A 25,517-nucleotide genomic window follows, 5' to 3' on the forward strand; every position below is an offset into this window, starting at 1 on the left:
TGCTCTTCCCTTTGCCTGAACACTTCTCCCCCAGATAGCCAATTGGCTTGCTTCCTCACCTTCTTCAGGCTTTTGCTCAAATGTCACCTGAGTGAGTTTTGCCTTGACCATTCTATTCAGAATTGCAACCCCTATTCCCAGCACCCTTTCCAGCGTTCCTTATCTCACTAGCACCTCCCAGCATCAGATATGCCATATATTTTACTTGTCACCTACATAGCCGCAGCACCTGTAACACTGAAGTGTTGTAAGGAGTTGGGTTAAGTGGGTGAATGAACGAACTAATGAAGCAGGCCGGGGCTCTGCCTCTGTTCCTCAGTCACTTCCAGGCAGAGGTCGGCAGAGCAGCAGCCCAAGAGGCCGCCGGTGGCAAGGCGAGAAGAGCTGAGGCCCCCGAGCCTCGGCTGCGGACCAGCTTGCCCCTCGGGCGCGGACCTCAGAGAGGAGGGCGGGGGCGGGGACGGGGCGGAGCGGAGCCGGGGGCCTGCGCCTTAAAGCTCGCTGCGCTCGCCGCTCCTCCGCCTGCCGCGCGCCACCCGCCCAGCTTCCTCCTCCGTGCTTGTCCCAGTCCGTGTTCTCTGCCGCTCTCGCCATGGCCGCGCTCACCCAGAACCCGCAGTTCAAGAAGCTGCAGGCATGGTACCACGAGCACGGCTCTGACCTCAACTTGCGCCGCCTTTTCGAAGGAGACAAGGACCGCTTTAACCACTTCAGGTGCGCGCGCGGGGCCAGGGGCGGGGCGCGGACGTGCCGGACCCGGAGGCGGCGCGCGGGGTCCGGCTGTGCAGGGCCTGGGCCGGGAGGGCTGGGCGGCGGTCCCCGAGGGCCACCGGCTGCGGATCTGGGCGCAGGCCCAGGCCGCGCTTCGTCCTTGACGCCTCCTTGAAGCAGGTTTCCGGGTGCTCGCCGGAGGTCTCGGCGCCCCGGCAGCTTCGTCATGAGGATTGGGCCTCTCTGCCGCTTCCCCTCCACGGGGACATTTCTCTCCCCTCCCCCTCCACCAGTCCCTGCCGTTTGAAGCAGGCCATCCCTCCGCGGTTGTGAGCAAGGGCCCTCGCCGACGCGGCAGGCTCAGAAGGGCTGCCCCCTTCCACTCGGTCCCGGCCGAGAGTGTGCTCGGGACCTTCTGCAGGGTGCGGTCAGGGTGGGACCGGCCCAGGGTATTTGCGGGGAGCCGCGATGGAAGGGTGGAGAGGTGGGGCCGTGATTCCTGCCCAGGAGGCTAGGTCCGGAGACCCATGAACGACCAGGAAAGGAGAAAATCTTGGGGGTCGGGAACGGTCATTGGCACAGGGGTTCGGGAGGGGAGGTCCGTGGCTCCAGACTGGAAGTCCCTGATGGCCAGCCCTGTCATTTGGGTCCTTCCCTGCGTAAGTTGAGTCGCAGAGTGGAAGCTCTAGGAGGGAATTGTCACTCTCTGGCCTAGGCAGGGGCAGCTCACCCAGCTCCGTCTTCTCATCCCCCAGCTCAGTTTTAGCAGAGGAAAGGCTCCTCACCAGGGGTCTGAATCTTGACCTGCGCTGCTGCTGCAGGTCGACTTGGGGGGCGGACAGGTGACAGACGACACCACTGTGCTGGCCAGCTGAGGCTTGTTTGGATTTGGCACAGGGAGGATTTTTTTTTTGGAAGCATCTCTGATCAGGGATCAGGCTGGGGTGTGGTCAGCCGCTTCTGCCATCTTTCTGCAGCTTGAACCTCAACACCAACCATGGGCATATTCTGTTGGATTACTCCAAGAACCTTGTGACGGAGGCTGTGATGCAGATGCTGGTGGACCTGGTAACGTTCTGCGTGGGGAGGCTTGACCCGTGACCCATGGTGTTGTGGACGAGCTGGGCTACTGGCGTCCTCAGGTCCTTGAGCATCTTTACTTATCCCTCTTAGTGGATCTCAGTAGTTGCCCCTGTGCCCCTGCCCCTGGCTCAGGTTCTGACCTGCATCCCAGGGGACTCAGTGCCTGATGTCTGAGCAGACCCTCCCCAGGCAGTGGGGGAGGGCACCCGTCTGCAGCCATTTGTCAGCCCCACCGGGGGCCGCACCAAGCCTTGTGCTTGGGGCCTTGGACTCCTGGTGGCCAACGTGGGTGGGACCAGGCCTCAGTGTATTCTCTTCTCAGGCCAAGTCCAGGGGTGTGGAGGCTGCTCGGGAACGCATGTTCAACGGTGAGAAGATCAACTTCACCGAGGTGAGCAGGCAGACTCCGTATACCCTCCACAGCCTCTTCCTTCCCTTTGGGGTTCGTCTGACTGTTAGCTGCATCACCCCGTGTCTGTACCCCTCCTCTTAGGCAATGCTTTTGCTTAACCAGGGGCCCGAAGGCCTATTTCCTCAAGCAAGTTGCACAGCCTTGGAGTGTGTCTTCCCCAAGACTGCAGTCTAGGTCTGGTGAGCGTGGAATGGCTCCCGGTGTCTGCCTGGGGACAGCATCTCTCAAGGCTGCAGGGAGAGGGCTTCTCAAGGCATGCTCAGAGAAGTTAACGCTGATCCTTGCTACAGGTTTTGTCAGTGAAAAGAAGACTCATGTCAAAATCAACCTCCTCAGTGGGGGGAGTCAGCAGGAAGCTGTGGCAAGGCCAGGCCTGGGCCACCCTGTGCCTGAATCGCCGTGGAACCCTGTAGGCATAAGAATTGCTGAGCACTCAGAGTGTCATCCTCGTGATGTTATTATCCTCGTTTTACACATGAGGAACCTGTAACTCAGAGGTCAAGTCACTTATCCAGTGTCGTTCTGTAAGTGGCAGAGCCACTATTCAAACACCCCTGTCTTTCACTGCTGGGCTAGGCTGAGAGACGGCAATCAAGGAGGGATTCCTGGAGTGGTGCATTTGTCTACAGAATGTGGCACAGGAGTGAGGTTGGGCGGGGTGAAGGCAGTGTGGCATGAAGCCCTCCACCTTAGTGAGCCTCTCCCTGTGTTGGAGTCCTGAGGTCATCCCTTCCTGTTCCCCTGGAGCCTCAGACCTGTTTCCTGCTGCCTCCAGCTTGATGGGACTGTTGCTCTCACTTGCTAAGGCCAGCCGCCTGGAGCCTATCACAGACTTAGGGTCTGGTTTGGTTTCCAGTAGTGGGTGTGATGGGATGCTTGGTGAGGGAAGCTTCAGTTGCCTGTTTTGCTCCACTTCCAAAGGGCCAGGGACACTTTTCAAAAGGAGCCAACAAACACCATGTACTTTCACCAGAAAGATGAGACTGGGCTTCATGAGCCTGGGTCCTCTGTAGCCAGTCATTGCTTGTCTCTGACCTGTGTTGTCACCAGTGTGCCTTTGCTCATTCTTTGTTCAGCTTTCCTTGACTTTTCACGCCCTGAACATCTGTGGGTCGTTGGGGCCTGTCCCAGGCCTGTTCCGGTCTCCCTCCCCTTGCGACTGTCTGCAGCACGTAAGGGAGCAGCACACGCCTTGCCTTCCCTCTAGGACCTGGAGTGGCCCCTATTTGCATGAGCACACAGTGGGTTTTGAGTATGAGACCATGGTACTAGCAGACCTTAGGGCCTGCGTGTCCAGTGGATAAAGGGCTGAGCTGACTCTTGGGGCCACACTGCATCATGCCCAGCTGGGAGTGTGGCTGCCCTGGGGTGGAGGCCTTCACGCGCTGACTCTCGTCCCCAGGATCGGGCAGTGCTGCACGTGGCCCTTCGGAACCGGTCAAACACACCCATTTTGGTGGATGGCAAGGATGTGATGCCAGAGGTCAACAGGGTCCTGGAGAAGATAAAGTCTTTCTGCCACGTAAGCAGCTGCTGGGCTGGACTTCCCCTTGGCCGTGTGTGTGTGCTTGTATTTGGCAATCTGGGGATCCTGATGGGCCGCCCTTCCACGCTCCTTGGAGAGGACCCCAGCCCTCAATGCAGCCTGAGGTGGCGGTGGTCTCTGTGACAGCTAGCCATGGAGCCTCTGCTAAGGCAGGAATTTCCCTGACCCTGTTCTCAGGGAACCCACCACTGGCAGCAGTAGAGCAGCCTCCTTCCTGAGCTCTAATGCCTGTGGGCTCACGGTGACAGTCTGGCCCGGACAGAGTTCTGAAAAGAAAAGTGAGGCCCCTGAGGGATGGGATAGTCGGGGAGAGACTTGCTTTTTCTAACCTCTTTAGTCATGTGCCCTTATTGCCTAGTGTAGAACTAGACGAGATTTAAAATGGAAAATTTTCTTGACCACACCCCAGCCAACTCTCCAGAGGCAGCTTTTATAATGTTTACTGTAAATCTTCCAAAAGTTTCCTATGCATGTACTAGCATGTCTGTCGTCTCTTCTTTGAAACACGGGCACACGTGTACACACACATGCAGCTTGTCCCTGTGTCAGCATTAATGCACACAACTGTGCTTCCTTTTCCTGTGTGGGGGTGTAGGGGTTGCCTCAGAGACCAGCTAGAGATTTCCCCACATCGCCTGCCATTGCCTCAGTGTCTACCCCACGGTGATTCTGCAAGAGTTGGTGGATGTCCTCAAGCGTGGAGTGCAAGGGTGATGTCTGTGGGCTGGACGGTTTGTGTGGCCGTGTGCATGTCTGTACGTGTGGGTCACGCATGTCTGTACACGTGCTCTGGGAGTGATGATCTAGGCTCTAGTCAGCTGGTCCCTGAGAGCAGCGTCCCCCACGTGTGGCTGGTCATCTTCAGACCTGAAACGGTAGGAGGTGATCTGGGCATCCGTCCTAGAGGCTAGGCAGGCAAGTGAGTGGGACTTTGCAGGGTGAGGAAGGCTTGGGATCCTGATGAGAATCTGGATTCCAGAATGTCCCTTAAGAGTGGTTGGTGTTTGTGATGGGCTTTGGATGGGATGTAGGGTTGGGTGTTTCCAGACATCTGCTGTGAGTGGCAGAACTGATGTGTCTCGGAAGCAGGGTGCCCTGTTTGGTCAGCCCTTGTGTGCTCGGGCATGCCATGTGGAGAGTGTGTGGCACTGGTCGTCTGGGAAGCTGTTTCCAGGAAAGCCCTCCCTTATAGCTGGCTGCTGGATACCTGACTCAGACCGATGGGCTATTTATAGTTCAGAATAGCTGCTGAATAGCAGCAATTCCATGGTAAGGAACACTCCCCATGGCTGTGCTCTCAGGAGTTCGCCAAGATTGGGTGAGGATGTTCACCATGACCTTGATTGTCACGGCAAAAACCGAAAACAGCCTGACCTCATTTATCAGAGGATTGACCAGTAAAGTCAGTGTATGTTCATAAACCGTAGTCCTGGGTGCCATTAGGAATTAGGGAGCTACAGTTGCATTGACCTGCTGTGCTGTTCAGGATATACTGTGAAGTTGAAAAAGGAAGTTGCAGAACGGGTGTGCTTTTGTAAGACCCCCATCTGGTTAAATAAAGGGTATATGTAGTAATAGTAAAGATACACAAAGTTCCCCTCTAGGCTGCTTCATTATAACAAAACTCATGGTGAGATTGATTGTTGAAAAGCTGAGCAACTTATTTTCTTTCTGTATTGATGGAAAATTGCTCATGGCAGGTGATGATTATCTAAAAGAAATAAAGTTACTGGGTCTTACTGGTTTGGGGAAAGCCACGTATACTAGTTTCCTATCGGTGCGTAACAAATAACTCCAGAATTGAGCAGCTGGAAACAGCAGTCAGCGTTTCTGTTGACTGGTTCTGGCTCAGGTCTCATAAGGTGGTAGTCAAGATGTTGGCCCAAGGTTACATTCATCTGAAGGCTTGATGGGGGTTGGAGGATCTGCACTCAAGATGGCTCACTAGCAATTAGTGCTGACATTTGGGAGGCTTTAGTTCCTTACCTTGTGGACCTCTCTACAGGTTGAATGTCCTCATGACAAGGTAGCTGATTTTTCCCAGAGTGACTGATCCAAGAGAGAGCAAGGCAGAGTGCCTCAACGTCTTTTAATACCTTGAGGTAGCATCAGAAGTTACTCTTTCATTTCTGTAATAGCCTCTTGGTTGTACAGGTCAATTCTGATCGAAGTGGGAAGGGACTACACAAGGACATGAATGCAGTGCCAGGAGGTGAGGATAGCTGGGAACCATCTTAGAATTTGGTTATCATAGTCTCCCTTCTGGCTCCCAGTGATTCATCATGTTCCTTCCACATGTGAAATACCCTGTTCTCTTTCTCTTAAGCCATATGCCATTACCATATCAGCTAGAAGTGAAGAACCTCATAATCTAAATTAGATACAGATATATCTGTATTTTCTTTACTACAACTTAAAAACAGTTCCTTTTGATCTGAAGATACGTGAATTAAGTAGACAAGTTATTTATCCCCTACACACCCAACATACAATGGTGAGATAGGCGTAGGATAACTGTTATAGGATAATTCCTTTTCAAAAAGGAAGGAAAGTGGAAGGCACACAGGAAACATTGGTCCAAAGCAGTTCTGAAATTGAGCAGGACACGTGTTGGCAATTGCTTGGTTAGGACTCAAGGCCTGGGAATTGTTCCTCAAGGCTTTTGGCTTTGCCCTTAGTCATCCTTTTTACATGAAAGGTAGTCTGTGTTTGTAATTGCTAGTTTTTTCAGCCTGCTTACTGCCTATAGAAATGTAGGTTTTTAAAGATCTCTTTTCTGGGACTTCCCTGGCGGTTCAGCGGTTAAGACTCTGCACTTCCAATGCAGGAGTGCACAGGTTTGATCCCTGGTTGGGGAACTAAGATCACACATACACACACCACGGCCTAAAACATAAAAAATATTAAAGATCTCTTTTCCTTTTTAATTTTTATTATTATTATTTTTTTGGCCATGCTGCATGGCATGTGGAATCTTAGTTCTCAGACCAGGGATCAAACCTGCGCCCTCCTGCATTGGCAGTGCGAGTCTTAACCACTGGACCACCAGGGAAGTCCCACAGATCTCTTTTCCTTTTGTAAAATCTCTGTCACTTTCAGGCCAAGCTGGTAGTGTTTCTGACAATTCAGTTATCTTAAAAACTTTGTGGGTCTCCTGTGAAGCTTACTGGGGGTGGGGGGTTCACTCCATTAGACAAAAGCTATACCCACAGATTTTTTCAAGATAAGTCCTTTCCTACAATTGCTTCTAAGACCACAGAGACAGTACTTTTAAGCTTTTTGGAAGCCTTACCTTCAGCCAAAATGTTCTCTGTGTTACCACCTTAGTTCTTTCTGAGGTCTTAACAAAGGATTTCACAGCTATATTCTCTGCTTTACTTCTTGAAGCTTTTCTTACAGTGCCCTGGATTTGAACTTTGCCAAAGATCCATCTCCTAATTTCAGCATCAGTTATTTTCTGGAGAGGCTGGGAATTTTCAAATCCAGCGATTCCTGGCTTCTTTTTGTTTAAAAGTTCTTCATTAAGCTTGTTTCTTTCCTCTTGTATTTTATTGTAAGCAGTAAGAAGCCAGGTAGTTCCTATAACACAGCCTGAAAATCTCTATAGCTAGATCATCCAGATCATAATAGATACACCTTTTACTTTCCCCATTAATGCAGGCAACAGTGTTATTAAATTTTCTTTCACTACATAACAAGGATTCTTTTTCCTACAATTTTCAGTAGTGTTTTCTTCCCACTTCTTTAAATCTGTACCAGCAGCCCCCTCGAGGACCATTAAACCTCTGCTAACAGTCTCTTCCAATGTTTTTTAGGCTTTCACTAACTCTTCTCAAGGCTCTTTTAGCTTTTACCCATATTTTTATTTAAAAAAAAAAATTATTTATTTATTTTGGCTCTGCCGGATCTTAGTTGCGGCACATAGGATCTTTTTAGTTGCGGCATGCGGGATCTTAGTTGTGGCATGTGGACTTCTTAGTTGTGACACAAAGACTCTTAGTTGCAGCATGCACGTGGGATCTAGTTCACCAACCAGGGATTGAACCCGGGCCCCCTGCATTGGGAGCACGGAGTCTTACCCATTGGACCAGGGAAGTCCCTACCCATATGTTTAGATTTTTGTTATGGTAATACTCTACTTGTGGCACCAAAGTCTGCATTAGTTATTTGTCATTATATAACAAATTCCACCCAAACTTGGCTTAAAATAGCAGTAAACATTTACTATCTCACACGGTTTCTGTGGATCAGAAATTGAGGCTTAACTGGTTGGTCTTGGTTTGGGGTCTCTCTTGAGGTTGTACTCAAGATGTCGGCCAGGGCAGTAGTTATCTGAAGGTTTGCTGGGTTCTCGAGGATTCTCTTCCAAGGCAGTTCCTATTCATGGATGGTGAGTTGGCATTGGCTGTTGGAAGAAGGCCTCTGTTCCTCACCACACTGGCTTCTTCATACAACTGAGTCTTCTCGTAACATAGTAGATGGCTTCCCCAAGAGTGAGCTATCCAAGAGAGCAAGGCAGAAGCTGCATGGTCTTTCCTGACCCAGCCTCTGAAGTCACACTCCGTCATCTCTGCAGTGTCCTTATGGGTGCATAGTGAGCCCTGTACAGCGTGGGGGACCCTATAGGGATGTGAATACTGGGAGGCAGGAATCCCTGGGGTCCATGTGGAGCCTGGCTGCATGTATGTCATTTCTGTCCCTGGCACAGACCAGTCACAGTAGTTGACATTCCACATCTCTTGGCCTCTGTCATGTTAGGTTCTGCTGAAAGTTTGCTCTCGTTTTGCAGATTCTGACAATGTTGCTGTGAGGTGGGGATGTCACCCCGCTTACTAATGATGAGAAAAAGGGTCTAGTTGGGGCTGAGTGTGGCAAGGATGTGACACTGTGTCTCAGTAGGCCTGTGATAGGCCCTGGAAGTCGGGACTGAGGTGTAAGGATACAGAAGTAATGATGCATTTGAGCAGCAGTGTATACTCAGGGATCTGGGCTGATTACATCTCCCCGCTCTGTGCCAGCGTGTCCGGAGCGGTGAATGGAAGGGGTACTCAGGCAAGTCCATCACAGATGTCATCAACATCGGCATCGGCGGCTCTGACCTGGTAAGGAGGGGGCTGCCTTGGGATGGGGGAGGAGGGGTCCCATCCAGGGCCTTGGTTTCTCCAGAGATGGGACCTGGCTGTTCTCACCTCTCGTGGGCCCTGGAATCTTGTTTTCTGATGCTGCGTCTCCCCACAGGGACCCCTCATGGTGACTGAAGCCCTCAAGCCATACTCTTCAGAAGGTCCCCGGGTCTGGTTTGTCTCCAACATCGATGGGACCCACATTGCCAAAACACTGGCCGCCCTGAAGCCCGAGTCCTCCCTGTTCATCATCGCCTCCAAGGTACGGCCCTCAGACCCGGCCTGACTCCCAACCCTGTGTGTGTTGGGGTGCGGGGGGGGGGGTGGATGCTTTGCCACTGCCCTGGACTCTGGACCCTCCCAGCTGCTCTGAATGAGCCATGCTTTGTGGATCAGGTGGGCACAGCTGCCTTCAGACTCTTCCTTATCTGGTGGCAAAAACAGTTTACCTGATGAAAGCCTGAACTGGTCCGTATGAGCCTTCATCTTAGGCACACCCACTCACTTCACTGAATGTGCGCTCAGCCTGGGACCGTTTCCATCTTTCTCAGAGATCTGTCTCTAATGTCTGCTCCTTTCTGATCCCAGAGCCATGCCCAGATGATGTAAGCATTTTGTTTTTTGTCATCTATGCCCTGTTTACTCGTATCCATGCACATTAAATATTAAGAATTCCATCTGAGTTCTGAGATGCAGCCTAGTCTGGGCTGAAGGGAGCCCCAGGTGTGTCCACAGCTGCTCCTGGAGGATGCTCTGGCCTTTGACCTGTGGTGGGGTGGCGGGGGCGGAGGGTGGGCTCTGGGCAGGTGGAGGTGTAGCTCTTACTAGCGTTTCCCCTTTCTCTGTCTGTGAAGTCCTGGAATCACAGGATGACGTTGCTACTTCCAGGACCCTGCCCCAGACACAGTCACTGATCGTGGCTTTGTGGACATGTGGGTGGAGGTGATGGGGAGTGACTCACACCTGCATGCACTGCTCCGTGTGGTAACTGGGCACCCACACGGTCTCCGCTGCTGAGCTCTGGCTCTGGGCCGTACCGACCTTGGCTGGGGACCGACTCCTGTACTCTCTGCCTGCAGACCTTCACCACCCAGGAGACCATCACCAACGCGGAGACAGCAAAGGAGTGGTTTCTCCTGTCGGCCAAGGATGTGAGTGCTGGGTGGGCAGTGGGCAGTGTGCGGGCTGGGAAGGACAGGGTGGGCCTGCCCGTCAGCCTGCGTGGCCACGCTTAGCCCTGTAGCCCTATTTCCCCTGAAGTTGGCAGCAGGAGGCATCCTTTCTGGTTAAGATATTTGGCTTTGGGACTTCCCTGATGGTCCAGTGGGTAAGGCTCTGTGCTCCCAATGCGTGGGGCCCCGGTTCGATCCCTGGTCGGGGAACTAGATCCCGCATGCATGCCGCAACGAAGATCCTGCATGTTGCAACTAAGACCCCGTGCAGCCAAAATAAATAAATATTTAGAAAAAAAAAAAAAAGATATTTGGCTTTGCCAGCCCAGACAAGCCAAATGTGGCAGACGCTGCTCTAACTGCTGAGGGCCGTTTCCTTAAGGCCACTGGCCCTATGGAATCCTCTCTACCCCTGGCCCCTCCAGCTTTACAGCGGAGACACCCTGGGCCTTGTGCGCCTGTGAGGTAGGCTGGGCTGCCTGGCCTCTGACCCCTCTGTCCTCTCCATCTTGACATGGGGCTCCTCCGACAGCCTCCGAACCGAGGACTGGGAGCAGTGGGTCCCCCCCGGGGCCTTGGTTTCTCCAGAGATGGCAGGGTTACTGCCCCTGGGGGGCCCCTGGATGGGTGTGGTGTAACTTGGCTCATCTCTTGCAGCCTTCCGCAGTCTCGAAGCACTTTGTTGCCCTGTCTACCAACACTGTAAGTGCCCACGAGGGTTCCCATACTACCTCCCTGGGAGGGCCCAGGCCAGGTCAGGGTCATGGCCTTTCCGAATACATCAGCTGAGGTGTGTTTCACAGGTTCAGGGGTCTTGGCTCAGCTGGTGGGGTAGAAAGGTTGGTTGCCTGTGAGGGATGTGAGTTGCAAACCATCCTTACCTTTTCTGCAAGGCAGACAAACCTCTGCTGCTCCAGCAGGGGGCTTGCAGTCAGTGGGATCACATTAACCCCACCCATCTCCCGGGCCTGGCTGATGGCCACAACATTCCACACATGTGACCTCCCCTGGCCTCTGCCACTGGCCTCTCCCCAGATGGGATATGGTGGGTACGGGTGGGGGATGCATCCCATTTCTCACATAAGGACATTAAGCCCCAATGAAGGGATGTGACTTGTCACCCAGTGATTGCATGAGTCAGTGATGCCGGTATTAGAACACGGGACTAGAACATGGTTACCCACCTGCCAGTTCCTCCTGGCCCCGGGCTGTGCAAGGTAGGGTCAGGGGCGTGTCAGCGGGCAGGACGGGGCTGTGCTGCAGGGGTCGCGAGGAAGGCAGACCTGGCTGAGCACTTGCTGTGTGGTGGGCTTTGTGCTGGGCAGTCTGAGCCGGAACCACACCCGGGTCCTCCTGACTCCACTCCTTCTGTGTCACCCCCACCCCCACCCATGCCTGCAGTGCTGACTTGCCTGTGGGGGGAGACAGAAGGACATCTTAAGGCTGGCCAACCACAGTGCCACCGTCCACCTTCTGCGGGTGGAGCTCAGACTGGTCAGTGGGGCGTCTCCTGTGGCGTCTAGGCAAGGGTTGCTAACCCTGTCTGCCCAGGGGATAGAATAGGTTCTCTCATTCCCTGAAGGCTTCCTGGGGTGCGGTTACCATCCCAGTATTGGAAGGGCAGGGCAGGTGTCCAGGCTGTATGTTTCCTGGCCTGGGAGGTTGCCCCTGCCCGTGCTCAGTTGTTTCCCAGAGGTCCCAGGGGGTCTGGTCCAGGAGGTGGTCTTGCAGAACAGTGTGTGGGCCAGGTCCTCAGGGTGGCTGTGCAGCCCCTTTCAGCAGGAGGGGTTTGTAAGCACTGGGCCACGGGTGTGCTGGACGTGAGCTGGCCTGGCATCTGGCTCTGGGGGTGGGTGGCTCCTGGTCCCGCCTGGACTGGCAGGTGGCTGCAGCGCAGCCCCAGTGGTGGCACGACTCTTCATGCCCTGGAGCCGCTAACATGTTCCCGTGCTGCTAACCCAGGCTTCCTTCCTTCTCTTTCCCTTTGCCCTTTTTAGGCCAAAGTGAAGGAGTTTGGAATTGACCCTCAAAACATGTTCGAGTTCTGGGATGTAAGTAAAGGCACTTCCCCGTGGTGGGTGAATCATGTGTCCTTTGCCAGGTCAAGCCGCAGATGAGGGGCCCATAAGGTCAGGTCGATATTTATTGAGCACCTGCTGCATGCCTGCAGCAGGCAGGAGGCCCTCAGAGAGGCTTGTGGGGCAGGAGCAGCTTCGCTCAGTCAGGATGAGGGCTTCACTCCCACCGAGGGCGGGCTTGCAAGGCCAGGGTGACATTCCCCTGGGTGGGGTAACCGGAGCCACCCCTGTCCCCCTCGCTAAGCTGAGGTTGTGAGTTATTCTCAGTGATGACCTTTCTCTGAACTACAGCCGCAACCTGTAAAGACCAAAGGGCAGGGTGAGGCGGGAGGTGTGACTGGGCAGGCCTGGAAAGGAGCTGCAGGGGCAGCTGGAGGGTGGCAGAGAGGAGGTGCCTGGGTGGGGCCCCGCTGGGCAGCTCGCAAAGCCAGCGTTGCTGAGTGGCAGAGCTGCGGGCCACTCTAGTGACAGGCGGTCACGCAGACTCATCTCTGCTAGAGCCACAGCTGGTGCCAAGCAGTGAGCAGGAGCTCTCCTTGCAGCTTGCCTGAGTGCAGCCGTGGTGTGAGAAGGGCTCGGGTCGCAGAATGCAGGGAAGGCTCGGGGGACAGAGATGCGGTGCACGGTGTGGCGTGGGGGCCTTGAATGCAGTGGGTGTGGCCCTAACACGTGACTTTGGCAGGTGTACCTAAGAGGGCATCGTCCGGTTGGGGATTTTCCCAGTGGGGCTGCTTCCAGGCCTTTATACTGGAAGCTCTCTGCTTGCTGGCAGCATCTGAAGATGTAACTTCCTTTGAAAGCTCTAAAGGCCTGGAGTCTGGGAGAGGATTCCGCCCTCACGCCCTAAGGCATTTTTTGTGTGTAATGAGTTAACCTCTTTCTAGAATGGGACTAGTTATGTACCATCCTTGGAAGAATTGAGAAGAGTCACTCAAATCCTTTCCTGCGTCCTGTGGCTCAGATGAGGAACCCCGCTTGAGAGAGACTGTGCAGCTTCTAACAAATGTTGCATGCCTGTTAAACGAGGGGAGGTACCACCCTCCTCCTCTGCGGGATCTGGAGCCTGAGCAGGTGGTGGTCAGGGACACGTGGGGGCTCCTGCTAGCCCAGGAGCCCAGCGCAGCGGGGCTGTGTCGCAGCCTGGCTCGTCATTGCCTGTAACCACAGCCTGCAGAGATGAGTGGGGGTGTGGCTTAGAGACAGACCTGGGTCTCCCAGGTAAGGCCTAGGAATGACAGTTGGGCACAAGAACATGGGGCTGGGGCTGGCTAGTGAGGCCCGAGTGGCCAGGGTGGGCACAGTGGAGGCCTTTGCGGCCAGTCCAGACATACCTGGAAGGACCTGCCTGGGTCGCTAAGGATGTATATTGGTGAATTGAGAAGGTGACATCTGAGGAGCCAGGGACAGGAACAGGTGAAATTTCTGGACCCAGGGTCTCAGGTGAGAGAGAGGAGTCACAGTAGATACATGGATGTTGCTCTGGCTCTGAGGTAAGTTCTGAAGAGTCCAGTCTGGCGTAGGTATGTGTAAGCGGTGAGGCCTGGTCAGCTGTGGCCAGCCACGGGGCAGCCTTGTGTGTCGGGATCAGGCAGTCAGCACGCATTACCGGAGAGCTAATTTTGGCCGGTGATGTCTGAAGAGGAGCCAGGACAGGTACAGGTGGTATCTGAAGAGGAGGCACCAGGACAGGTAAAGGTACAGGTGAGGTCTGTGAATTCTGGAAGAATTCAGATATTTATTCTATCAAGTGGAGTCTGAGGATCCAAAATTAGGTACATGTTCTTTTTTTTTTTTTTTTTAATTTATTTTTGGCTGCATTGGGTCTTCGGTGCTGCTCGCGGGCTTTCTCTAGTTGTGGCGAGCGGGAGCTACCCTTCGTTGCGGTGCGTGGGCTTCTCATTGTTGTGGCTTCTCTTGTTGTGGAGCATGGGCTCTAGGCGCGCGGGCTTCGGTAATTGTGGCACGCGGGCTCAGTAGTTGTGGCGCGCGGGCTTAGTTGCTCTGCAGCACGTGGGATCTTCCCGAACCAGGGCTCGAACCCGCGTCCCCTGCATTGGCAGGCGGATTCTTAACCACTGCGCCACCAGGGAAGCCCAGGTACATGTTCTTAAACCTGGATCTGTGAGTTCAGGATAGGTGTATACATTGGGATCTCTGACTGGCTCTGAAGAGTGAGCATCAGGTAGTGGGTGGCTGACCACTCAAGTGAGGCGTTTAGAACTCAGGATTAGGCAAACATAGGTAAGTCCCCTATGTAGGTCTCAGCATCCTGACCAGGTGCGACGGCCAGAGCTCAGGGTGTTGTAGAGACCCCTGAGGTTCCACAACCAGCCCAAGACGTGGTCAGTGGCATTGGGGTCTGGCTGGGTTGGGGTATGAGGTGCCCGGATGAGGAAGAGTTAGGAATGTACCTGGTTATAAAAGGTAAGGACTGGGGAGTCGGGACAGGTGAAGAACAGACAGCTGAACCAACCTAGGAGCCACGTCGCTAAGGTGCATTGGGAGAGGCTTTTGGTAGACAAAGGTCTAGAGACAAAGGTCTCTAGAAGTGTCAGAGGCCCAAGTCACTCAGACACTGTTTGGCACCAGTGGGCTCTCGCCAGGCTTCCCTCAGGCTGAGATGAGCAGCCAGGGATCTGCCAGGTCTCTGGGAAGAGTCTGTTCAGGTTAGGTTTGTATAGTGGGGTCTGCCGGCATGGTCTGTAAAGCCACGTCTGCTTGAGGTCTCAGAAGCTGGAATCAGACAAGGTGTATAACTAGGTGTCTTAGGGGAGGCCTGAGGAGCCAAGATCAGGCACATCTGGACAGAAGTGTGTTGGTCAGGTAAGGACACTAAAACCAAAGGTAGGCAGAGACACAGCTGAGTCTGACAGGTGGGACTAGAAATCCACCATCGGGTCCGGGTCAGAACTGTGTCCTCAGGTGTTGTCCAAGCAGTTCTGGTGATGCTCAGGGCGATGGTCCTGGAGCTGGTCCTGCGTCCCCTGGGAAAGGACTGAAAAACTGGAGTCGGGCAAAGAGATGGAGCGCTGCATCCATCCATCTGGAAGGTTCATGAATTCTGCGTCTGTCTCAGGTACACAGAGCAGGTCTGTCAGGTAAGGTTTGAGGAGTTGAGGTGAGATACAGGTTTGTACTTTTGGTTCTTGAACAGGTGAGGTCTGAGCTGCTGAGGTCAGTCCCTGGTTTGTATTCCAGATTTGAGGAGCTGAGGTTCAGCACTGGTAGATAGAACTGAGTTTTTCAGGTAAAATCTGTAAAGCCAAAGGTAAGCCAGAAGTAGGTTGAAAAGCCATGTTTAGGTTCATTAAACTCTGTCCCACAGTTGAGGTCAGGCACAGGTAGGTAGAACAGATCTGTCAGGTGAGCCCTGAGGTGCCAGGGTTGGGTTCATCTAGAAAGACCTGGATCTCTTAGATGATCTCTGAGAATATGAAGTGAAGACAGGTGGATAGAGGTAGGTGTCTCAGGTGAGATCTTGGGAGCTGGGACTGGGCACAGGTGAGTAGATCTGCATCTCCCAGGTAAGGTCAGGATAGGTAGGTAGAACTGCATCTCTGCCTGTCTTGTAGAGATGTCTTACGAAGTTGAAGAGTTGTGGCCAGGCACAGGTATGTGGAATTGAGTTTCTCAGGTAAGGTCTGTGGAGTCTGCATCTGGTACAGGTTTTATCCTTGGGTCTGTCAGGGTGAGTTAAGCACAGGTGGGTAGAGCACAGTCTGTCAGGTAAAGTCTGTGGAGCAAGTTCAGGAAACTGGGTCTGTCCAGTGAAATCTCAGAAGCCACAGCCAAGTCCAGGTAAGAAGAACCAAATGTCTTAGATGACGTTTGGCGAGCTGAGATGAGGTACATGTAAGCAGAGCTAGCCTGCCGGGGCAGTCTCAGGATCCAGGAACAAGCACAGGTAGGCAGAGGTGGCTCACCATGTGCAGTTTGAGGATCCAAGGTCGTGCACAGGTAGGCAGAGCTGGCCGTCCAGCTGCAGTCTCAGAAGCCAGGCTCAGTCACAGGTAGAACTGACTTGCCACATGTGGCCTTAGGTAAGCAGAGCTGGTCCACTAGGTACAGTGTAAGGTGCCAGGTTGGTAGAATTGGTCTTCTGGGTATCGTCTGAGGAGCCAGGGTCAAGCACAGGTAAGCAGAGCTGGTCTGCTAGATATGGTCTGAGGAGCCAGGGTCATGTACAGGTGGGTAGAGCTGGTCCGCTAGGTACAGCACGAGGAGCCAGGGTCATGTACAGGTAGGCAGAATTGGTCCGTTGGGGATGGTCTGAGGATCCAGAGTCAAACACAGGTGGGCAGAGCTCGTCCACTAGGTATGGTCTGAGGACCCAGGGTCAAGTACACGTAGGTAGAGCTGGCCCACTAGGTGCAATCTCAGGACCCAGGGTCATGTACAGGTAGGCAGAGCTCGTCTGCTAGGTATGGTCTGAGGAGCCAGGGTCATGTACAGGTGGGTAGAGCTGGTCCGCTAGGTATGGTCTGAGGATCCAGTGTCAAGCACAGGTAGGCAGAGCTGGTCTGTCAGGTATGGTCTGAGGGTCCAGAGTTGTGTACAGGTAGGCAGAGCTGGTCCACTAGGTCTAGTCTGAGGAGCCAGGGTCACGTACAGGTAGGCAGAACTGGTCTTTCAGGTATGGTCTGAGGGTCCAGAGTTGTGTACAGGTAGGAAGAGCTGGTCTACTAGCTATGGTCCGAGGATCCAGGGTCAAGCACAGGTAGGCAGAGTGGGTCCACTAAGTATGTTTTAAGGATCCAGGGGCATGTACAGGTAGGCAGAGCTGTTTGGCTAGGTATGGTCTGAGGATCCAGGGTCAAGCACAGGTAGGCAGAGCTGGTCCACTAGGTATGATCCGAGGATCCAGGGTCATGTACAGGTAGGCAGAGCTGGTCCACTGGGTATGGACTGAGGACCCAGGGTCAAGCACAGGTAGGCAGAGCTATTCTGCTAGTTAGGTTCTAAGGATCCTGGGTCATGTACAGGTAAGCAGAGCTGGCTGGGTAGGTATGGTCTGAGGACACAGGGTCACATACAGGTAGATAGAGCTGGTCTGTTAGGTACAGCATAAGAAGCCAGGGTCATGTACAGGTAGGCAGAGCTGGTCCGCTAGGTATGGTCTGAGGACCCAGAGTCAAGCACAGGGAGGCAGAGCTCGTCCACTAGTTATGGTCAGAGGAGACAGAGTCATGCACAGGTAAGCAGAGCTCGTCTACCAGGTACAGTCTCAGGACCCAGGGTCAAGTACAGGTAGGCAGAGCTGGTCCATAAGGTATGGTCTGGGATCTGGAGTCAAATACAGGTAGGCAGAGCTGTCTGACTAGGTATGGTCCAGGGATCCAGGTTCAAGCACAGGTAGGCAGAGCTGGTCCACTAGGTGTAGTCCGAGGACCCAGGGTCAAGCACAGGTAGGCAGAGCTGGTCCACCAGGTGTGGTCTGAGGATCCAAGGTCAAGCACAGCTAGGCAGAGCTGGTCCGCTAGGTATGGTCCAAGAATCCAGGGTCATGTACAGGTAGGCAGAGCTGTCTGACGAGGTATGGTCTGAGGATCCAGGGTCAAGTACAGGTAGGCAGAGTGGGTCCACTAAGTATGGTCTGAGGATCCAGGGTCATGTACAGGTAGGCAGAGTTGGTCCACTAAGTATGGTCTGAAGATCCAGGGTCGTGTACAGGTAGGCAGAGTTGGTCTGCCAGGTATGGACTGAGGGTCCAGGGTCATGTACGGGTCGGCAGAGCTGTCCACTAGGTATGGTCGGAGGACTTAGCTCTTTCAGGTGTTGGATTCAGGCAAAGGTATGTACCCTTGGTCTTTTGGTGATGCCTGAAAGACCAGGGTTAAGCCTGGGTTGGTAGAGCGGCCTCAATTCAGGCCCACAGCACTGGGGTCTTCTGCAGGTAGGCGGGACTCTGCGGGGCTCATAGCGGATACGCAGCCTCTAAGTTAGACATGAGTAGGTGGGTGTGGCTCCTCTCAAGCAAGGACTTTGGGGCCAGCTGTATGCATGCTTGGGTCTTGCAGGTGAAATCCTTGGAGCACGATTCCGGCTCAGGTGCATTGACCCAGGTCCTGGAAGTTAGGTCTGGGGTTAATCCCAAGTAGGTAGAACCACATCTCTCGGTGGGGTCTGCTGAGCACAGATACGCAGAGATGTTTGCATCTGATGAGGTTGGAGGCTCCTTACTGAGGTGTTGGTGCCCAGGCCAAGCAGGGGTTGATGGTGTTGGATCTGTGTGTGAGATGTGGAAAGCCGAGTGAGACACAGACGGTAGACCTGGCTCTCTCACGTTAGGCCTGGGAGCCGAGATCAGGCCCGTGGAGAGAGAGCTGGATCCCTTGGGAAGGTGTGAGGAGTCTGAGTGCTGGGCTCAGGGAGGGGGGCCTGGGTCTGTCAGTTGAGATGTGAGGGGTCAAGGTTAGGCACAGACAGGTATGTGAAGCCCGGGTCATTAGCTGAGCTGTCTGGAGCCTGCCTCTGACAGGTGTATAACCCTGTGGTCTGAGGTACTGGAGTTGAAGACAAGTAGGTAGAGTTGACCTCCCAGGTGAAGCCATTGCATGCATACCCAGGGCTGCTCTGTGGACCTGGCTTTGTCCGTGAGTCCGCGGATCAGGGTCACATGGACAGAGGTATAAACACGATCTTAGGTGGGTTTTTGTCCCCCGGTTCAGGTACAAATTGGCATCCCCGGGCCTGTTAGATGAAACGAATGGGGCAGGATCTAGCCTAGAAATACGTAATTGGTATGATTGGTAAGGCCTGAGAAGGTGGGTCAGACACAGGTGGGACCCTCAGTGGTAGGCTCAGGCACGGTCAGGTGGGTAGAGTGGACTCTCATCGAGGGAAAGGCAGAGTCATCGTAGGTATGTGTACCTGGGTCTACCTGGAGAGGTGTGCGGAGCCCTTGGGTTCAGGTAGGAGAGGTAGAACGAGCTGAGCCGTGTCAGCCGGCTGTTCTTAGCACCCTGGTCCGGTGTGATGGGCAGAGCTCAGGGTGTTGCAGGGGCTTGAGGATCTGTAACCAGTCCAGGGTGTGGTCTGTCACATTGGGATCTAGCTGGCAGGGTCTGAATTAATCAAGTGGGGAAAGAGATTGGATTATACCTGGTTGGAGAAGGTGAGGTCTGAGGCTCTGGGGCAGATGAGGCACAGAACATGGAACTGACTGCAGAGCTACATCTCTAAGGCGTGGTGTGAGACCCACTGCAGGTGAAGGTGAGGTCTAAGGACCTGTGTCCGCAGCTTGAGGTCTCAGAGGCTCAAATCGGACACTAGCTTTGCTGGGCCCTCCCAAAACAAAAGTGAAGTCTGAGAACCTGACCTCAGTCAAGGTCAGCAGCCTGGAATCTGTTGGTCTGAGTGCTGGCTGTCTGCTCAGGCCAGTTTCTGGATTTGAGTCTATTGGGTGAGATCTGAGAGCCAGTGTCAGGCATGGTGTGGTCTGTGGGACTGTGACAGTCAGGTAGGGTTCCGCCAAACCCAGACCCTTTCTAGGTAAAGAGCCCCATCATTCATCTTATTATCCAAGCCAGAAACATCTGGGCCACATTTGATTCTGTCATTCTTCCAATTCATCCTTTTTTTTTTTTTTTCCAATTCATCCTTTTTAATTGAACCTCCTGAATCAGTGGTCTGCATCCCTGCCGCCCCCATTCAGGGTAGCATCATTCTGTGGACGACCACTGGGGCTCCTAGATGGTTTCCTGCTTCCATTCGCTCCTCACCCACAGACTTCTTGGTTCTCCAGCCTTGCCTCTCAGCTTCTACCCTCCAGTTCTCACTCCTTCCTTCATCTTCTAGGTTGTGCTACACTTCTTCCTGCCCAGCCTGTCTCGTCAGGCTTTCAGGATAGAATTAAGCCTTAATGCCCCAAGGCATCCATTGGATGTAATGAATTAGCATCTCTCTTTTGCCTTTAGAAGGGTGCTGGCCTTGGACCAACCTTGGTAGTACTGAGAAATTGAGTCACTCAAAGCATTTTCCGTGGGGCTTAATTCTCTCACTGTTGAGAAAGGCTGCTCTTGCTGCAGGACCTTTGCATATGCTGTTCTGGCTGCTGGAATCCTTCTCCTCCCTCTGTGCTTCCCTGGGTAACACTTACTCATTCTTCACATCCAGGCTCAAACACCCTCAGAGTCCTTTTATTCTTGGTTTCCTTTCTCCCAAGCACTTTATCTCATCTTCACATTTATTGGCATGATTGTTTCATTTATATCTTTCCCCCCCGTGGATTGTTTGTATTGCCTATGCTAGGAACATGGTAGGTGTTCCATAAACAGTTGTTAGGAAGACGTGACTGGAGATCTGAGGATTCTGAAGGTAAAGTGGAGTCTGCAGTGTGGCACGAGAAGGCACAGTGTGAATGGTAGACCTCAGTGTGTCTTGGGCTGAGGCTGAAGGTCAGTCAAGCCTAGGTATGAGCCACTGGGCCTGTCAGTGTCCCAGGAGGCAGGGCTAGGTACAGCTAGGAGGTGCTGGGTCTGTCAGTACAGCCTGAGGAATCGGGAATGGGCACAGGTATGAGGCACTGGATCTCTCATTGTCAGAAGTGGCAAGGCCAGGCCCAGGTATGAGACACTGGGTTTATCAGTATCTGAGGAGCAGGGGCCAAGGCCAGGTAGGAGGTGCTGGGTCTTTCATTGTTCAAGGAAGTATGCGTGGGCACAGGTGTGAGGCGCTGGGTCTCTTAGTGTTTAAAGAGGCTGGACACAGGTACGAGTCATTGGGTCTGTCTGTGTCCTTGGAGGCACAACCAGACACAGGTATGGGATTCTGACTTGTCAGTGTCCAAGGAGGTGGGCTAGGCGCTGGGTCTGTTGGTGCCTGGGGAGGCCGGACCTGGCACAGGTAGGAGGCGCCGGGTCTGTCGGTGTCTGAGGAGGTGGGGTCAGCCACGGTAAGGTCTTTGGTTGAGTCTCGTGGCTCTGGTCAGTCCCTCGTGTAGTCTCTGCCCTGTTGGTCGGCCCAGCAGTTGCCGGCGCCTGGCCTGCTGTCTTGCTTCCCAGAGGTGGGTTGGCCCCAGGGCCGCAGAGCTTCACCTGTAGCAGAGCATGGTTCTCAGGGGGCAAGTTCCGTGGCAGGAGGGAGGGGGGCGGGGTGTGCCAGCCCTTCCTCAGCGCCTTTTCCTGTCTCTCCTAGTGGGTGGGAGGCCGCTACTCACTGTGGTCAGCCATCGGACTCTCCATTGCCCTGCACGTGGGTGAGTGTGCATGTTTGTGTTTGTCTCGGGAGACCGTGTTGCCGTCTGAAGTCGGGCTGGGGGCTCGTGTCCCTGAATACCTTCCCGTTCCCACAGGCCACGGGCCTCTCTGCCCTTGGCTGGAACATTTCTTTCAGGTCAGGTGGGAAGGGCCGAGTTTCCTTGCGGGTTTGCAGGTTGGCCTTTCTCCCTGCCCCTCACAACTGCGGTCCTGCTCGCTCCTCCACGCCAGGTGGCCCTAGAGCTCCCTCTGTGCTCAGGAATGACTCTTATTAGAGGGGCTTTCTACAGGCCCACGTCCTCCCAGATCCTGTTTCTTCTGGCTCCCCCTCCAGCCTTTCCCCGGTTCCAGAAGAAGCTGTGTCCATGTCCAGGAGGCCTAGGGTGTGACCATTTCTGTTGACGCTGCTTTTGTGTTGCAGGATTTGATAACTTTGAGCAGCTGCTCTCAGGGGCTCACTGGATGGTAAGTGCTGAGGCGTGTGTTCTCTGCCAGTCGCTGGCCAGAAGCTTGTGGTTGGTCCAGCTCCCTCCCCCTCGCCCTCACGCCTTCCCTCCTGGTAAGCTGCTCAGCCCCCGCCCACCCTGTTCTCATTTCAGGACCAGCACTTCCGCACGACGCCCCTGGAGAAGAATGCCCCCGTCCTGCTGGCCCTGCTGGGCGTGTGGTACATCAACTGCTTTGGGTGTGAGACGCATGCCATGCTGCCCTACGACCAGTACCTGCACCGCTTTGCTGCCTACTTCCAGCAGGTACCAGCTGCCAGGCCACGCCTTGGGTTGGGGGGCCCATGAGCCTGGGTGCCCAGGTTCCTGCTCCTCCAGCGGCCTTTTCCTCCATTACCCTTGGGCATGTCCAAGGCCCCCCTGTGCTCCCCAGCTCATGGAGAATCTTTGTAACCAGGATCTGTGTCAGTTGAGTTTGGCTACCGTGGAGGGGCATGAGTGGCTATCATGGTGCCCTGGCCAGTCAGGCTCTGGCTTGGCTCAGGGCACGTGCCTCAGCCAGGTCACTTCTTTCTTGGACATCACCCGACAGGGTGGGCCACAGCCTGGGACCCCCATGGTTTGCACTGCCTTTGTCCCTCCAGAAAAGCAAGTTTACACCCAGTCTGTGGTGCCTCTTTGGGCTACTCACAGCCCTCTGCCCCTGGAATCTCCACAGCCCCCCTAGAGCAGCCCCTCTCCCAGTGGATCCTGTGACTGGAGGAGGGGCTGAGGCTCCCCAAGGCCCAGAGTCTAGTTGGGGTGATGGCCCTCAAAGGCTATACAGTCCGGATTCCAGCCTGCCTCTCCATTAAGAAATCAGTTGAAGATTTTGTGACCCGTTTCTGCTCTTAGGGAGGTCCTCCCTGGACCTCCGTATACACCTTCTGCTGGTCATGGGTCCTTCAGAGCGGTCGAAGCCAAAAAGCTTGTGAGCTGTGCCCTCCCAGATGAGGGGACATAAAAGAATCACGCCTGCCCGTATCTCACAGAGCCAGGGCAGGGCAGGCGTGCCTGGTGCATCCCAGGCTGGTTTTGGGCATGTGCATGAAGGAGAAAGACTTGCAGATCGATGACTGGGTTTGTGGCCCCATTCCAGGGTGACATGGAGTCCAATGGGAAGTACATCACCAAGTCTGGCACCCGTGTGGACCACCAGACGGGCCCCATTGTGTGGGGGGAGCCAGGGACCAATGGCCAGCACGCCTTCTACCAGCTCATCCACCAAGGTAGGGCTCATCTGGCCTGGGCAGGAGTGCAGCTGGGGACGGGGAGGGCACGCCAGGAAAGACTCCTCTGTGAGGTCAGCCTTCTCCTGTAGGCCACATGGGTGGTTCCCATGGGTGGGGATAGGCGCCTGGGTGACCACAGTGCCCTTCGCAGGTACCAAGATGATACCCTGTGACTTCCTCATCCCTGTTCAGACGCAGCACCCGATAAGGAAGGGTTTGCATCACAAGGTAAAAACCCTCTTCATGCTGTCTTAGGCTCACATGACACCTAGACCTCTTGAGACTGATGCATTAGTCAGCAGGACTAGTTTTCTGTTCCTGCCACCACAAACTTAGTGGCTTAAAGACAACACCCATTTATTATCGTGGTTTCTGTGGGTCCCAAGCCCATCATGGTCTGCTGGGTCTCTGCTCAGGTTCTCACAGGCTGAAGTCAAGGTGTCGGCAGGACCGTGTTCCCTGCCGGAGACTCTGGGGGGAAATCCTTTTCCTCATTCGTTCAGATTGTTGGCAGAATCCATTTCTATATGGTTGTAGGACCAAGACCTGGCTGCTTTGCTGGCAGCTGGGGGTCGTTCTCAGCTTCTAGAAACCCCCTTGACTCGGTCTCAGAACCAGCAAGGCTGGGTTGAATCCATCTGAAGCTTCGATTCTCTCCTGCATCTTCTTCTGTTGCATCTTTGTGGCTGACTCACTTGCCGTCCTCTTCTGTGATTTTTAAGGGCTATGTGATTACATTGGGCCCACCTGGATAATTTCCCTATCTTAAGGTCTGTAACCTTAGCTCTGTCTGCAGAATCCCTCTGTGCCATGCGATATAATACACACAGGCGTTAACAGCAGGGGGGCAAAGGTCAGGGAGCCAAGATCTTGCCTACCACAGCAGCAAAGGGGAAAACCACCCAACTCCTGACCTGACAGTCCTTGAAGGGGACCGATCCTGCCTTTTCTTGGGTGTGCAGAGTAGCATGGGTTACTGTGGGCACAAGCTTTGGACGCGGGAGTCCTGGGTTTGAATTCTAATTCTTCCCCTCTGTCCTTCTGGGATTCAGTGCTGCTGACTTGAGGAAACTGAGGCTCAACTAGAAAAGAGATGATGCCTCTCCCCCCTCAGGATCTTAAAAAATAGATGTTGGTAAAGTTCTTAACAGGGCCCTCGGCAAGTAGTACATAGTCCTTGAAGGATAGTTATCATCGTTACCTACTTTCCAGTGTCAATAGATGTGCTCTGGTGTCCCCCCTTGCTCCATGTAAGCTCCAGAGTTGGGGCAGGCAGCCTGACCCCGACCGCTGAGACTAACCCCGACTGGGCAGTGCCAGGCAGTCTCGTCCATCTGCCTGAAGCTCAGACAGTGCTTCAAGATGGTACTCGACGTCTCTCTCGTCAGATCCTCCTGGCCAACTTCTTGGCCCAGACTGAGGCCCTGATGCGGGGGAAGTCAACAGAGGAGGCCCGGAAGGAGCTACAGGCCGCAGGGAAGAGTCCAGAGGACTCTGAGAAGCTGTTGCCCCACAAGGTCAGCCCTTCTCCTGAAGTGGGCTTTGGGTGGCATCCTGGAATTGGAAGGATAAAGTTGTGTGGCCAGGGCAGGGGCTCGTGGAGTGCCTTGCCTGCCTTGCACGGTAGGAGGGGCTGTCCTCACAGAGCTGCCCATCCCAGCCTCTGGCGCAGCGTGTGCTTCCCTTATGAGGAGTTAGGAATCACGACTAACTGGGGGACATTTCTGGGTGTTTTCTGAAGGTCTTTGAAGGAAATCGCCCAACCAACTCGATTGTGTTCACTAAACTCACGCCGTTCATTCTTGGAGCCTTGATTGGTAAGTGAGTGGGGAAGTCCCAGCTTCGGGTAGGTCGGACTGGGCTGGTAGAGCCCTAACGTGCTCCCTCCACAGCCATGTACGAGCACAAGATCTTCGTTCAGGGCATCATCTGGGACATCAACAGCTTTGACCAGTGGGGGTGAGTTGCTGGCTCAAGGGGAGGGTGGGGAATGCCTGTGAGCTGGCTGGTGGATTTCACTAGCAATGTTGGAAGCTTCCTCATACCATTCTTTCTCCTCGCCCTGGCAGAGTGGAGCTGGGAAAGCAGCTGGCTAAGAAAATTGAACCTGAGCTTGATGGCAGCAGCCCAGTGACTTCTCACGATTCTTCCACCAATGGGCTGATCAACTTCATCAAGCAGGAGCGTGAGGCTAGAAGCCAATAAACTCGTGCCCGGCAGTAGTCCCCGTTGTGACTGGTCCTTCTTGTCCCTCCTGCCCAGAGTCTGCACCGCATGGTCCTGCCCAGAGCACCCTCTGGTTTCGGGCTTGGACCACAAGCCCTTTGGCGGAAGCTGGTCTGGAATTGCCAGCCTCACCCTCTCCATGTCCAGGCCCCCTCTGTCTTACAGTTGGCTGAAGTGTTTCAGTGCAGCTGATTTTTCTGACCTGTGTTCATTGTTCATATACCAGGTAGAAAATAAAGATGCCACAAAGGA

General features: G+C 54.1%; 1 protein-coding gene and 1 pseudogene across 1 annotated transcript; both read left to right on the forward strand.

The window, feature by feature from the left end:
* LOC101280623 (capZ-interacting protein-like) overlaps positions 1-20,655 on the forward strand; it is an 81,472-nt pseudogene extending 60,817 nt beyond the window's left edge.
* On the forward strand, positions 509-25,517 carry GPI (glucose-6-phosphate isomerase). The gene is made up of 18 exons (XM_004284151.4): positions 509-714; positions 1,689-1,779; positions 2,117-2,185; positions 3,609-3,728; positions 8,771-8,854; positions 8,991-9,137; positions 9,955-10,026; positions 10,705-10,749; positions 12,045-12,098; positions 21,261-21,321; positions 21,744-21,787; positions 21,922-22,074; positions 22,907-23,036; positions 23,191-23,267; positions 24,428-24,556; positions 24,781-24,856; positions 24,932-24,998; positions 25,109-25,517. The coding sequence occupies exons 1-18, from the start codon at positions 593-595 to the stop codon at positions 25,242-25,244; spliced, it is 1,677 nt and encodes a 558-aa protein (XP_004284199.1). The 5' UTR covers positions 509-592; the 3' UTR covers positions 25,245-25,517.

The sequence above is a fragment of the Orcinus orca genome, chromosome 20, assembly GCF_937001465.1.
Source record: "Orcinus orca chromosome 20, mOrcOrc1.1, whole genome shotgun sequence".
Lineage (NCBI taxonomy): Eukaryota > Metazoa > Chordata > Mammalia > Artiodactyla > Delphinidae > Orcinus > Orcinus orca.